The sequence below is a fragment of the Rattus rattus genome, chromosome 15, assembly GCF_011064425.1.
Source record: "Rattus rattus isolate New Zealand chromosome 15, Rrattus_CSIRO_v1, whole genome shotgun sequence".
NCBI classification, from domain to species: Eukaryota; Metazoa; Chordata; class Mammalia; order Rodentia; family Muridae; genus Rattus; species Rattus rattus.
The window spans coordinates 19,973,932-19,988,417 of NC_046168.1; the positions used below are offsets into that span (position 1 = coordinate 19,973,932).

General features: G+C 46.4%; 1 protein-coding gene across 3 annotated transcripts in view; it reads right to left on the reverse strand.

Annotated features, from left to right (window-relative positions):
- The window catches only part of Mapre2 (microtubule associated protein RP/EB family member 2), a 142,031-nt gene that overhangs the window by 39,871 nt on the left and 87,674 nt on the right, over positions 1–14,486 (reverse strand). For all 3 annotated transcript variants that reach the window (XM_032886068.1, XM_032886067.1, XM_032886066.1), the window contains one exon: positions 2,562–2,707. In XM_032886068.1, the coding sequence (XP_032741959.1) occupies positions 2,562–2,707 (146 nt within the window). The remainder of the gene's footprint in view (positions 1–2,561; positions 2,708–14,486) is intronic.

The following is a 14,486-nucleotide window of genomic DNA, read 5'->3' on the forward strand; positions in this document are numbered from 1 at the left end:
CCCTCTATGATCCACGACTTTACCAGCTCTGGGAAGTTAACTCGGTTTCCTGTCCCAGGCATGGCTTCCTATTGTGGGAAGGGTCTTAACTCCAAGGAGAGAGCTGCTTGGGTACCTTCACGTCTGTGAGTGCCACTGCTGCAGTCTTAGGGTTCTCATGCCATGCTGGTGTCCCTCTCCCCCCTCTTTTAGAAGCTAGCACGATACTTTCTGGCACCATGAACAACAATGAATGAAAAAAGAGGCCATAAATTTGAAAGAGAGCCAGGAGGGTTAACATACGGGAAGAAAGAGGAAAAAGGGAAGGAGGTAACGATACAATTATGTTATAATCTTGAAGGTAAAAGAAAGAATTGAAAAAAGAGAACAGAATCAATCAATCATAACTTAAAAAGAAAAATGAGGGAAACAGCACCCAGGGTATATGCTCAGCTAAGTCATCAGTAATAAAATTTCCAAAAATGTTTAAGTGCAGATGTGTTAGACACCAACAGAGGTGCAGAACAAAAAGAAGTTTCTGGAAGGGACATTTTTCCATCAAGCTGCACCTGGTCCTGGTGCTGCCGTGTCCTGTCCTCTCGCTTCCCTTGAACCCTTGATGGAAGGATTCCCGCCCCATTCACATTTCCCTGGCTTCCCTGTGTATTTCATTACAGTTGATACCTTTGGGATTTTACTTTTTGCTTATGAAGAGCCTGACTGGGTAAGTGTCCTTCGTGGACAACTGAAGCAACTTGCTACCTACGTGTGGGACCTTTACGTGACGGCGGCATGCAGAAGCTCTTACTTCTCCACTTCACTTTGCATTCCTTGTTTCGGGGACATAAGCTTCAACCAAACCCTGGAGCAGACATGATAGGTACATGATACTGTGTCTCTAGGGATTTGACAATCCTGTGCTAGCATCTTGTGGCTAGGGGGGCTGACAGACTGGGAGGACAGTCTCCTCCCACCGCAAACTTGGTTTTCAACATTCTTAGCTCTTCTGTGTGTCCACTTATAGGAAGATGCACAACGCTCTCTGACTTGATTTACAGCAAGTTCCAGCCAGAAACCTATGGACCAGTGTTTCTCCTTTCTAATGAACAAGAAAGGGTTTAAAAGGGAAAGAAAACAGGTGTTTCCTAAAAGTAAGGAGAGCTCCCATGGCTGGGTGGGCTGGGAAAGGAATACTTGGAAATTAGACAAAGGGGAAAAGAATAAAAGCTAAGACTTTTCAGAGAAACATTTTTTCTTTTTGATTTGAAATAGTGGTCTTGCATGTATTGTCCAGGATGTTCTGAAATTCTTAGGCCCAAGCAATCCTCCAGCCTCAGACTTCAAAGCAGCTGGAACGAACTACCCTGGCTGGCTAAGAGCATACAATATAGAAGATGAATTCTGACAAACGAAGAAGCCAGATTTTCTTGACATCCTGGGAGGAATGCTTCTTACTTCGGAAAGCAGTGAGCTGTATTGAATTATTAAACTTTCCTCCAGCCTTCATCTCTTATAACCTAGTATCTGTTTCTTATCCTGTGGCCTATTTATTCCTTTTATTAATATGTTTTTCAAAGAGTTGTTTCTTCTCTGCTGGCTTATCTCTTTCTCCTTGTTCACAATTCATGACTTGTTATGCTAGTTCATTCTAAGAGGTACAGCCAGTCATACTCTTCATGAGCGAGAAACCCTAAATAACGGACACATATTAGTAAGTGAACATCTGGATAGCGGCCAGCACTCCTGGAGAGACCAGTGGGTCTTAGCGCTGTAGGAAGCGGACACAAAAGATTTCCATCTGTGTCACTCTAAGGCAAAATTATAATCTGAAGGAGAAAAGCAACATTCACAAAGGCTGGAGTCTAAGGAATGCGCTATGCTGGCCGCTGTTGCTTGCATCCCCCAGGTACCTGAACCACAAGGAAGGAAGGTCCGAGTCCTCTTCTACAGAGGAGTCCGGTTAGACAGTTAGAAAATGTAAATTACTTAATTCAGTCTTGAAATGGAGATTCATACCCATGAAGGGTCCCCTGTTAACAAGTTGTTTTTCCAAAGGAACAAAATACTCAAAGAACTCCAGCGACATCTGGTAAACATAAAAGTTCCTCATTTGCAACACTGAGAAGCTAACAGCGGGCTATAACATTTAGGATTCCTGCTAAGAGGTTTGTCTAATGGCTGCAGGATTAAGGACTTCTTAAAACTAAAACCTCACATGCATAAGGGAACTCAGAGCTGTTGTTTATGTATGTACGGACATCCTCCCGCCCCTCCCCGAGGGGGAGTATCTAAGTATATCTCACTTCTTCATTTTTGATCACAAAGTATTTAAGGGTGCTGGATAGATGGCGAAGGTATCTGTGGTGTTCTTTCAGAGGACTGGAGTTCAATTCCCAGCACCACGTTGGATGGCTCCCAGTCTCCTGTAACTGTGACTCCTGGGGAATCCCACACCCTCTTACGGGCTTTGCAGGAACTGCACTTACACTACAGACCCACATATGAATGCACACACACACAATCCAAAACGAATGAAATATTAAAGGCAATTTTAAAGACAGGGATATTAGCAAACCTCTTACCTTATCAACGTTCATCCGTTTAAAGGACGCTTGCAGAAGTTTAAAGTTGTGGATATACTCGTGCTCCAACTTTGCTTGGAATTTTACTTTCTTCAAACTAATACAGCCCGGGAAGAGCATGTCCATGAACTGGCAGTAGGCCGCTCCTAGAAAGAGGCAATGAGAGGGACTGATAAGCCTGGCTTGTACCCAAGATGAGACGGCAGTCATGAGTACAGGCGATGTGTTACAGAGCACAGCCTCCTGCACACATTTACCACTACACCCCTGTGGACAGCAGGGGTTGGGTAGCGGAGGGAAGAACCCGTCACTTCCTTGTCAGGGCCACCATGTCTTCGGTTCTCACGACGAGCATGTGGAGTCCTCCACAGATGCCAAAGCAGCTGTGTTAAGAACAATCCTGCTGCGTCTATCAGGGGAAAGGGACACACCCTTGTCCTTTTATCTCGATGCTGTCCTGCTCCCTGTCATCAAAGTCCACTTAAGAAGAAAAAGCACAGAACATGTAACTACGAGGGGGGTACACGGGCTCTTACGGGATGTGTGGCCCAAATACATATGCTCGTGCTGCTTTACGGCCATCTTGCAAAGTAACTCGGCTGGAAACTGTATCACCGAGCCTTCTAATAGCAGAAGCAGCTGCATGCCAACCTCGCTCTAGCCCAAGAGCAACAGGCTTCCCTGAGGAGCATACAGGAGGAAGCCGGGGATCTCCTGAAAAGCGCAGATGTTCAGAGTCCTGCTGTTTACAACCGAGAGGGACGTGCGCGGAAACGGTCAATGGGACCCTCAGGGAGAGTCTGTTTACCAAGGTTTTTACTCTTAAACATGAAGGAAGAACTACTGAAACGTGCCAATCTCAGCTAGGAAAAAAAAAAAAACCCGGAAAGATGGCATTCACTTGGCTCTTATCTGAATGGCGAAGGCTAAGGACATTTAATGCCAGAAACTGTCACGACACCCGCCCCCCATCTCGTAGAAAGAACAACTGTGTGCTAAGAGCGGGATCAAGTGGGACGTTTTCCTTTCTTTGCCGTCTGCAGATAGCTTGCTCTGTTTCTATGACGTGCTATTGATTAGTATTTCTGGACCCTGAAGGGCCTCCCTCGTATTCGCCATCAAGCCTTCTGGAGGCCTTGTCTTCCTCGAGGGAGACTCCCCTTTGGCTAGGGCACCACAACGTCTTCCACCAATCCTCAGCTGAGATGGAGCTCCAGGGAAGAAGAGAGAAAACACGGGAAACCTAAAGGCTGTGGAACCAGAGACGCTGGGGCAGCTTGTTCTTTGTAGGTAAGGCAATGAAGAACTGAAAGAGGCATCTGGCTTTCCCTTAGATGCCAACGCCATGAATTAAGCATTTCTTCTGAAGCAGATGGCTTCTCTTAAAAACAAGACAAGGCATAGCAAATCCAAACCCAAAACACCATGCTGGGGAGGTAAGAGAAACATGAGGCTTGCAGAGAGGGGTGCGATTAGCTAATCCTCCTTTTAAAGGCGCCACCAGATGGAGCGCAGTCCACCCCCCTCCCCCCTTGGTCTAATCCCGCAGGTGGGCGTGGGGCACACCGGTCTCTGACGCGCTCTGCAAAGTTATCCTCATTTTGCTGGAGGTTAGCATTAAAACTGCCTCTGGAGACCCTGCTTCAGACGACCGTCTGAATCCTTCACTTTCCAAATTGAAAAAGAGCAGTAATTTTAGAGGGTGGTGGTGGGGGTCAGTACAGTGAGGAAAGTTAGAAAAACCATTTCACCATCTCTAACAGCCATCACCAAATGGTAACCAACCCGTATTCCAACAAATGCCATTCTGATTTTTTTAGAGGTAGGGTCATACATTTACTTATAAGGTATAAATGAAAATGCTTTGAAAATGCAATCGTACCTATCTTTACATACACCTTTGTTTCTTCGGTGCTGGGAATCACACCCAGGGCCTGTGTGAGCTATGCAAGCACTCTACCACACCCGGGGCCATTTTTCTGGGTCACTCGATATTTTCTCTCCAACGTTTTAACGGCATTCTGGTATTTACATCATGCTTAGCAACTTCCCCCAACCAACATCCCATAAATATTCATGCATAGATTCTGTAAGTGCTTTTATGATCTCCAGTTTTACATTTGGATTCCGGATCCATGTGGAATTTATTTTGGTTTGTGATAGAAAGTATGGTTCTAATTTTAGTCATTCCAAATGTTAGTGGGAATCTGTCATTTTTTTTTTTTTTTTGACTCCTCTGCATTTGGGCGCATTCTTCCTGGGGAGATGCTACAGGGCCCCACCTCATACCCCAGAAGGAGAATGTAGGTGAGTCTCCTTTTCCTGCCTCCTCACTAACACTGAAAGCCCACGCCCCAGGCTCTGCTGGGCATGTTTCTGTCCCCATCCAATGGAGGGAGTGAGAGAAATGCAGAGACGGGGGTTTAGCACTGTGGCAGCAGGATGTCTAGAGCACCCTGAAGTGCAGAATGGAGTATCTTAGTCTACCATCCTCTTCCCCAGGAACAAGGAGGTTCCTTCAGCTCTGACCTTGGCTTTCCAAGGATGCCAGCACCTTCCCTAGACGTTCTTTTCTCCGTAAGCTTGCAAAGATCACTTTCCGTAGAGCTCATTCCAAGCTGCCAACTGATACCAGCCAGGTCCTGACACCACCTGTGATGGGTCAGTCTACACTGGGTTCCGGTGGATAAAGAACTCATGGTTACTATGGTTACTCTCCTAATGCAAGTGCTGGGGGCTCTTTTTTTTTTTTTTTAATCTAGGGAAGTCATTTTTCTTTGTCACAACATGTAACATACAAGCCATCTGGGCATACAACTGGAAAGTCTTATTGCTATTAATATTAAAATATTTTGTGGTAAAAGTTAAAAATAAGAGTCAATGTTTTTAGCATATTTTTTGCATATTTATATCCAGCCTCACTCATATTTTTAAAGGTGTAATTGTAGACTGAATTGTGTGGCTTAAACGTGTTCTCATGATAGTCTTATCTTCTTTGTGACGTAAACTCTATGCTCTGTATTAACAGAGCCTGTGTTTTACAACTTCTCTGTCACTGGGTGGTGGTGGTCCTCGTCCTTAATCCCAGCACCTTAATCTTGGGAGGCAGAGGCAGGTGGATCTCTGAGTTCAAGACCAGCCTGGACTACAGAACAAGTTCTAGGACAGCCAGGGCTACACAGAGAAACCCTGTCTCAAAAACCACAAAACGAAACAAACCCCCATAGAACAAGCAAAACGAACAGCGGCTTCCCTCCTTTTGAAAATTAAAAAAGTAATCTCCATTTATTCCTTCCGTTGTAGTTTTGAATTGAAAAGGCATACAGGAAATAGCCTTTAAAAACATTCAATATAACTCATACACTCAAGCTTTCAAATGTGCGATTTGGTCAGCGGGTCAATATATTCACATTCACAGGACTGTCAATCCAATACCAGGTCTCTAATTCCAGATTTTTAACACCACATGCAGACCTCACAGCCACTGGCACCACTCTCTCTGTTCCCCTCCCCTGCTCACTGGCAACTGTTACTCTAACTTCCACGTTCTGCCTTTCCCCAGATCTCACTTAAGGGGAATCTCACTTTGTGACCCTTGAGCTTGGCTCTTTTCCTCGGAGAAACCTTTCAAGGTGCATCAGACCTCCAACCCTTTCTGTGGATGGTATTCCACTATATAACTCCTATCACATCTATCGCTCCATCACCAGCCGTGGGCATCTGGGCCATTTGGGGACTAGCGGGCAAAGCTGCAGAGAACATTTGTAGGTTCTTGCGCGGCCTATGTTCTCATTGGCTGTGAGGAGGAGTCTCTGGTGAGTCACATGGTGAGTCTGTGGTAAACATCCTGAAGACTTGCCCATCTGTTTTCCAAGGCGGCCATCTTATTTTCCCACCAGCTCTGTACGAAAAATTCCACTCCACACTGACTGCTGTCTGCTTGGATCCTCGATGTCCTAGTGGGTGTGGTTGGGGCCTCAGGTGGATTTCACTAATTACTAATGGCGCTGAACACCTTCCTAAAGCACCTCTGGGCCACCGTAGACTGTCTTTGGAGGCTTCTTTGCAAGTTCTTTGCCTGTGCTTACACTGAGGTTCGCTTTGGTTGAGTGTTGGGAATCCTATGTTCCAAACAAGGCTCCTTTATCGGACATGCGGTTTGCAAACGCTTCCTGCCTTGTTGTGTGGATTCTCCCAGACAGTATCACCTCAAGTGCATGCTTTCGGTTTTGAACTAAGCCAATTTAACCCTTCATCGCTTGTGCTTTTGTTGCTATGGTAAAGAAAGAGCAGCCTGCTCCAAGGTGGGTGAAGGTTCACACCCACACTGCCCAACACAAGGTCAGACACACCCACACCAACCAATACAAGGTCAGACACACCCACACTGCCCAACACAAGGTCAGACACACCCACACCACCCAACCCAAGGCCAGACACACCCACACTGCCCAACACAAGGTCAGACACACCCACACCGACCAATACAAGGTCAGACACACCCACACTGCCCAACACAAGGTCAGACACACCCACACTGCCCAACACAAGGTCAGACACACCCACACCACCCAACCCAAGGTCAGACACACCCATACTGCCCACCACAAGTCAGACACACCCACACTGTCCAACACAAGGTCAGACACACCCACACCACCCAACCCAAGGTCAGACACACCCACACTGCCCACCACAAGGTCAGACACACCCACACTGCCCAACCCAAGGTCAGACACACCCACACCGCCCAACACAAGGCCAGACACACCCACACTGCCCAACACAAGGTCAGACACACCCACACTGCCCAACACAAGGTCAGACACACCCACACTGCCCAACACAAGGTCACTGCCCACACAAGGTCAGACACACCCACACTGCCCAACCCAAGGTCAGACACACCCACACCGCCCAACCCAAGGCCAGACACACCCACACTACCCAACACAAGGTCAGACACACCCACACTGCCCAACACAAGGTCAGACACACCCACACTGCCCAACACAAGGTCAGACACACCCACACTGCCCAACACAAGGTCAGACACACCCACACTGCCCAGCACAAGGTCAGACACACCCACACTGCCCAACACAAGGTCAGACACACCCACACTGCCCAACACAAGGTCAGACACACCCACACTGCCCAGCACAAGGTCAGACACACCCACACTACCCAACACAAGGTCAGACACACCCACACTGCCCAGCACAAGGTCAGACACACCCACACTGCCCAGCACAAGGTTGGGAAAACTAGCACCCAATGCTTTCTTCCAAAGGCTTCATGATTTTAGTTTTTATATTCAGGTTTATGATCAATTTTTGAGTTGACTCTTGCAGATAGAGTGACATTAAACATCTCATTGTTCTGAATTTGAATACTGTCATCCCAGAATCATTCATAAATTTAAAAAGTGACCTATTTATTTGGAGGGGGTGGGTATACATGTTTTGCTTGAATGTCCATCTCTCCAAGTAGGCCAGAAGAGGACACTGGATCTGCCTAGAACTTGGCAGCTGTGAGTCACCACATGGGTGAGAAGAGTCAAACCCAGGTCCTTTGCAAACATCAAATACTCTTAACCACTGAGCCACATCTCTGGTTCCCTCCCATCTGATTTTGTGAAACTAATCAACATTTGTCCAGGTTCTCTCATGGAAAAATTAATTAGCTTATAATTAGCTTATATTTACTTAACCCCTTTTCTTCTTGATTTCTAAGACTACTCTACCTACATATCTAGCTTTATGCCACTAACATACATTATCTTGATTTCTGTGTCTCTTTAGCAAGTTTTGAAATCAAAAGTAAATCCCCTGGGGCAGGGGTGTAGCTTGGCAGTACAGCCTCTGCTGATTACCCAGAAGGCCGTGGGCTGAATCCCTAGCTCCTGCCCCACCCCCCACATCTCTGTTACAGTGTTGGTGTTAATTTATGTGTTCATATCTGCAGTTTGTTTTATCCACTGTGTTTGGTGTGCATGCTTAAATCAGTTTTTCTACGTAGTTTCCTTAATAGCAAGTGATTTTTTTTGATATCTGGCTAATTTTTGTTTGAAGTTTATTTTGTGAGGTATTGGACAATGACACATACATGCTCTCTAGTTACATGTCCTTTAGCAGTCTCTCATCTAAGGCTGCTCGTCTGTGAAGGTGAGGCACACGTCTTGAGGACCCTGTTCTTAGTCATTTGCTGGTCTGTATTCTGACTGGAGAGCTGAAACCATTAACACTCAGTAATCTGTGAAAGTTGTGCATTAATTCCTACCATCTGACGGGTCCTCATTTGCTTAGCAACTATTCTAGCATGGTCTGCCCTTCCCTATAACCTCTTGGATGTGTTCCTTTTCTCTTCAGTGTGTAGGGGATGCTCTGTATGAGCAACCCAACCAGTTAATGGGTCAGTGAAACACGTAGCCAGTTCTCAGAAATAAGTACAAATGGACAATACACGCATGAAAAAGTGTTCGACTTCAACAGCCACTAGAAGAATGCAAATTAAAGCACATTAAGATTAAAGACTGTAATCATCAAGTAAGCAAATACTAGAAATGCAGACGAGGTACCCAGAGGAGAACTCCCGTACACTGCTGGTGGGAATATAAGCTTGACACTTGGTCAGAATGTTCTGTGTTCCGGAGGCAAAGGTGGGCAGCTCTGTGAGGTAAGTCCAGCCTGGTCTACAGAGCGAGTTCCAGGATAGCCAGGGCTATACAGAGAAACACTGTCTCAGACCAAAAAACAAAACAAAAAACCAAAAAACTCACTACCACCAAAATATGTGTGTGTGTGTGTGTGTGTGTGTGTGTGTGTGTGTGTGTGTGTGTGTGTGTATGACTAGCCACAGATGTTTAATACTAAGGAAATACTCTTAAATTTTACTAGCAATTAAGTTTCACTGAATTTTATCAACAATCAGGGAAAAATCTTTTTCCTTTAGTTTGTTAATATGATCAATCATATCCATTGGCTTTCCTTTTTTTTTCTTTTATTGGAATTTTTAAATTTACATTTCAAATGTTATCCCCTTTCCTGGTTTCCCCTCCAGAAATCCCCTATGGCATCCCCTCCCCCTGCTCCTATGAGGGTGCTCCCCCACCCGTCCATTGATTGTCTAGGTCTGAGCTCTGCACTTCTGGAATAATCCCCACTGCTAAGCCTTCAGTGCAGGGCTGGGCTATATTCACAAACAGGATTTGATGTGCGTATTTTCAAGTGAGCTGACTGTGGCGCTGTGTTCTGCCTTCTTGCCATGGTTCCTTTACACTGGAAAGATAAGCTGGGATGCACTTCATATTGTTGAAAAGCTTAAGCACCAAGGCTACACTAAATGGTGTGCTTGGAATCCTGACTGCATCCAACTTCCTGCCTGTACGGCCCAAGCTTTCCCCGACTTCCTATGCATTCACAGGCATATGGGCGTTGGGGCAGGAGAGTAACTGCCCTGTAGGCAGGACACATAGAAAGAATACCGCCCGTGAGCTCCTCCAGCAAGGACATGCTACGTGGACATTTAGATGTCATGACACACGCCAGCTTTTCTAGACTCAGAGGAGATCCTGGCCGACTTGTGGAGCTATGCAGAAGTCCTGTTGCTGGCCATGTGTGTGTGTGTAGTAGGTTACTTTCAGGTCTTGTTTCCCTGTGTCTTTTAAGGGTGTGTTGATTACACATCGTAAAAAGAAAATCTTGAAGTCCGTTGAGCCCACCAGGAGCATCTTTAAAGGTACTCACAGGGACAGGAGCTTTACCACAGAAGAACCCACACCAGGTTCCTACTGTGCTCTGGGTCTCACCTCATCTTCTTGCCTTCCTACTGAGTGGCTCCTGCAACAGCCCTCGGCCTTGCTTGCTATGATTCCCCTCCGTAAAGATCATCTATGAAACTCCCAAGTGTGCTCTGGTACCACAGGAGTTTGACAAAATAAAGCAAAACCAACTCTCTCAGCCTCACACACACCACTGGGCCAGTGGAGCAGAGCGGGCCTCTTCTTCCTGTTCCCTCTCCTACGCTTCCTGTGCCAGTTCTACTCCACGGCTAGCAACTGTCCTCCAGTCTTACATTCTGGTCAGAGTTGTCCGCAGTACACCCATTACAGAATCAACCGCTCTCTCGTCCGTCATTCTACTCAACCTCATAACGGCATTTGGCCCCCATTCTTGAGACCCTGAATTTTCTCCCTTTATTAGAAAAAAGATGAAAGCACTGCCTCATCCATATAGCGGGACCAGTTGGTATACACCTTTAATCACAGTACCCTGAGGGCAGAGGTAGGCAGATCTGGGTCTGAGGCCAGCCTTGTCTACAGAGCTAATTCCAGAATAGCCAAGGCTACACAGAAAAAAACAAAACAAAAAACAAAATACAAGGGGTTGGGGATTTAGCTCAGTGGTAGAGCGCTTGCCTAGCAAGCGTAAGGCCCTGGGTTCGGTCCCCAGCTCCGAAAAAAAGAAAAAAAAAGAAAAAAGAAAAAAAATACAAAAAAACCCCGAACAAACAAAAAACGAAACAAAACAAAAGCCCAAAACAAATAGATGGCACCTAACTAGAACAGTCAAACACCACTTCCTCTGCTGGGAAGTCTTAGTCAGCCATCGATGGTTCCCTCTCAGGTACATGGATCTGGGTTATTTCCTTAGCCCGGATATGACACGGTCTGTTTTCCTTGATTCTACTGTGTCACGGTTTCTACAACTCAACATGGATGACACTGTAGGAGCGCCAGGTGGCTTCTTATGAAGCTACTGTAAGACCTACATTCCTTCCCCGGGGCGCCATGCCCAGAGGACACTGCTCTACATCACTCCGAGGCTTCCCCTAGGAAGCTCCTTTCACTGCAGGCTCCTCGGCTTGTCCTGGGACATGCCCTCTGGTTCTGCATCAGGACCTGTACACCCTGGGGCCACCTAGAACCCTATGCTCTGCTTCCTTCAACCAGAGAGCAGAAGGCACTGTCTCAGAGAGGTCTTCCTTCCTGGTGCCATCTGGGGTAGCCCCACTTCCCTCCTTATGACCTCGCGGTGGTCATATCTCATGTCCTATGTCTCTGTTAGTTCTTGCTTCACCTTCTACAGGCTGTAGTGTTAGAGCACGCTTGCCCCTGGCCCTTGTCCCTTTTGTACCTAAGCATTTAATATAGCATTTGAAACCAGAAGATTCCAGTAATTATTTGGATAATGAATGAAGCTCAGAGGCTGGGAAACGGCAAATGGAAATGTAACCAAAATCCCTAGTGAGACAGTACAAGAGCTGCTAGGTGTTCTTTTAAGATTTGGTGTTTTCCTTTTGTAAAGACAAACGAGTATCATACCAAGTCTTCAGAGAACGTAAAAAGATAAACATTGAAAGAATAAATGCAAGATGAATCAGTGCAACCCAAGGGGAGGATGCTATGTCCACCAAGAGGCTGGTTGTACTGTGCTGCCCTCAGAAGCCATCGGCGCAGTGTGCTCGCGTTAGGAAAGGCGACGAGAGTTTTAGAGACGGCTTGAAATAAAGGAAACAGTCCTGCTTCTCCATAGTGCTGGGCTACATCCAGCCCTGAAGCCTTCAGATGGTCTCAGCCATGACCATGACATGGCTGGGGACATGAATTCCAACATCATAGGAGGCATCATAGGAGGAAGGCAAGGTCAACAAGGAACAGTTAGATGCAGAAGCTCTGGGGATCTGATTGGCACTGTTTGTCTGTGAGGATGAGACGTGTGGCAAAACCTCTTGTTCCCCAGTCCCCTCCAAGGGCAGAGTGAGCACCAGAGTAAATGGGCATTTTCACATGGAGGATTTCAGGTCAAAGGGGGTGGGGAAGCATTTAACAACACAGCCATGGGAGGATGTATTATACCAGAAATATAAGATAGAAATCACTCATACGTGCCTATAAAATCTGTTAGTGACTGCACGTGGGTTTCCATCATCCTGACACTGCACAGGACCCTTATGAGGTGTTTTCTCGAGACTGCCACCTTACAAATTTGAGGACATGCTCAGGGTACCATCTGCTAATCAACAGCAAAGCAGAATTTAAACTCTGACCTGCTTTAGTTTTTTTTTTTTTTTTTTTTTTTTTTTTTTTGAGCTTTTCAAAAAATTTTCTTTTCTTTTCTTTTTTTTTGTATGGCTTCTTAGAAATATAAGTTTTTACATGAAAGTTCACTGGTTCAAAGAACTTGGAAGTTTTCCTAAATTATAATTCTAAGCGGAATTACAAAGGAAAGATACAGAAGAACATAGGACAGGTCTTTCCATGTAGCCCAGACTGGCTTGGATACTGATCCTCCTGCCTCAGCCTCTGGGTGCTACGCAACATCTGGCAAAGCCTTCAAGCTGGCCTGGGGCACCAGTTTTCTGCCAACTTGACACGCGGTGGACCCACGTGAGAGGAGGGAACTTCAACTGAGAAAATGCCCATGTATGGTTGCTCCAGGCAAGACCGGGGGGACATTTTCTTAACTGATGATGGATGTGGGTGGGCCCAGCCCAGTCTGAGTGGTGCCATCCTCGTCTGGTGGTCCTGGGTGTACAGGAAAGCACACTGAGTAGGCTGAAGGGAGCAAGCAGTGTTCCTCCATCTTCTGTGCCTGCCTCCAGGGCCCTGCTCGAGTTCCTGCCCTGCCTTCCCTCTGCGATGGACTGTGACAAGTTAGTGTAAGTCAAATAAACTTTCCTCTCCAAGATGCTTTTGAACATGGCTTTTGTTTGTTTGTTTCATCACAGAAACAGAAAGCGAACTGAAGCACTTGCTTGTTATACAGCAGAAAATTAGACTGGACATACTGTACATCTACTTCAATGGTATAGAGTCAGAAGCATCCCATTTAAGTACAGACGGTGTGTGCATAAAGTTATTAAATGTCTCCTTTCTCCCTGTTCCTATTGTTCTCGTACCTCGTTTCCTCTTCCCCTCACCTCTACTGTTGAAAACACACAAACCTACCTACCTTGCAGTTCATTTCCCAGAATGCAACGTGATCTGTAGTGACCACATCAAGCCTGACATCAGGGCAGAACCCCGGGCTCTGCCATAAGCAGCTACCCAAACTGCCTATCTAACTCCCATAGGCCGAGGAACTAGGCAGAGGTGCCAAGCTGCTGGGGGACTGGGCTACAGCTTTCCGTTAATCTTCCTACTCGATGAGGGGCAGAGACTCACAGCCTTAATTAAAAGAATTAATTGGACATACTGATGTGCTCCTCTCTTTCATTACAGGAATCTTAACAGGTAAAGAACACTTTCTTAAGCATCTATCCAGGAGGAGGTTGGCGGAGGAGGAGGGGAGTGGAGTGCCAGCCCTTGGCTCTGAAGCCTTCCCCATCTTGAATACGTTGGACATGCCATCACACCCTCTAAGCCAACGATATTCTCATGTGCAAAACGTCAGGGCTGGATAGAGTGCCCAGCTCTAAACTTAGATGATGATCTGATTCTCACTCGGGCTGCCACCAACTTCTCCTTCAAAGGCTACTTGAAGTTCTCTGCTAATCAGAACAGGACGTCTCACCTACTCATGTCTCAGACTCTCGTCAGCACACTTGCTTCTAGCCTCCCCGTCTTTTGTTGTGGTTTATGTCAGAGAGGCCCGGTGTGCTGCATGCTCCCAGGGGCAGTAGGGGCTCCTCTCCTCTCTTGGTGACTTATGTCCACACACTCCTTTCTGAGCTCCTGATGGTGTCATAAATTAACAATGTAACTGTTTTCGGCCATATCTCAACAGCCACATATTAGCAATTAAAACGGCTTTCATGACAGAGCATGATGGGTTGGAGGCTCGGTACACTACAGACACAGAGGCCTACTGTCTCTCTGTATTTGGCCTGGTCACTCTGTGAACCAATGCTTCTGTAGGACTGCATCTGCCACCAAAGCCCAAACCTCCTAGTGGAGGAAGTGTCCCTGTGGGAAATCAGGGC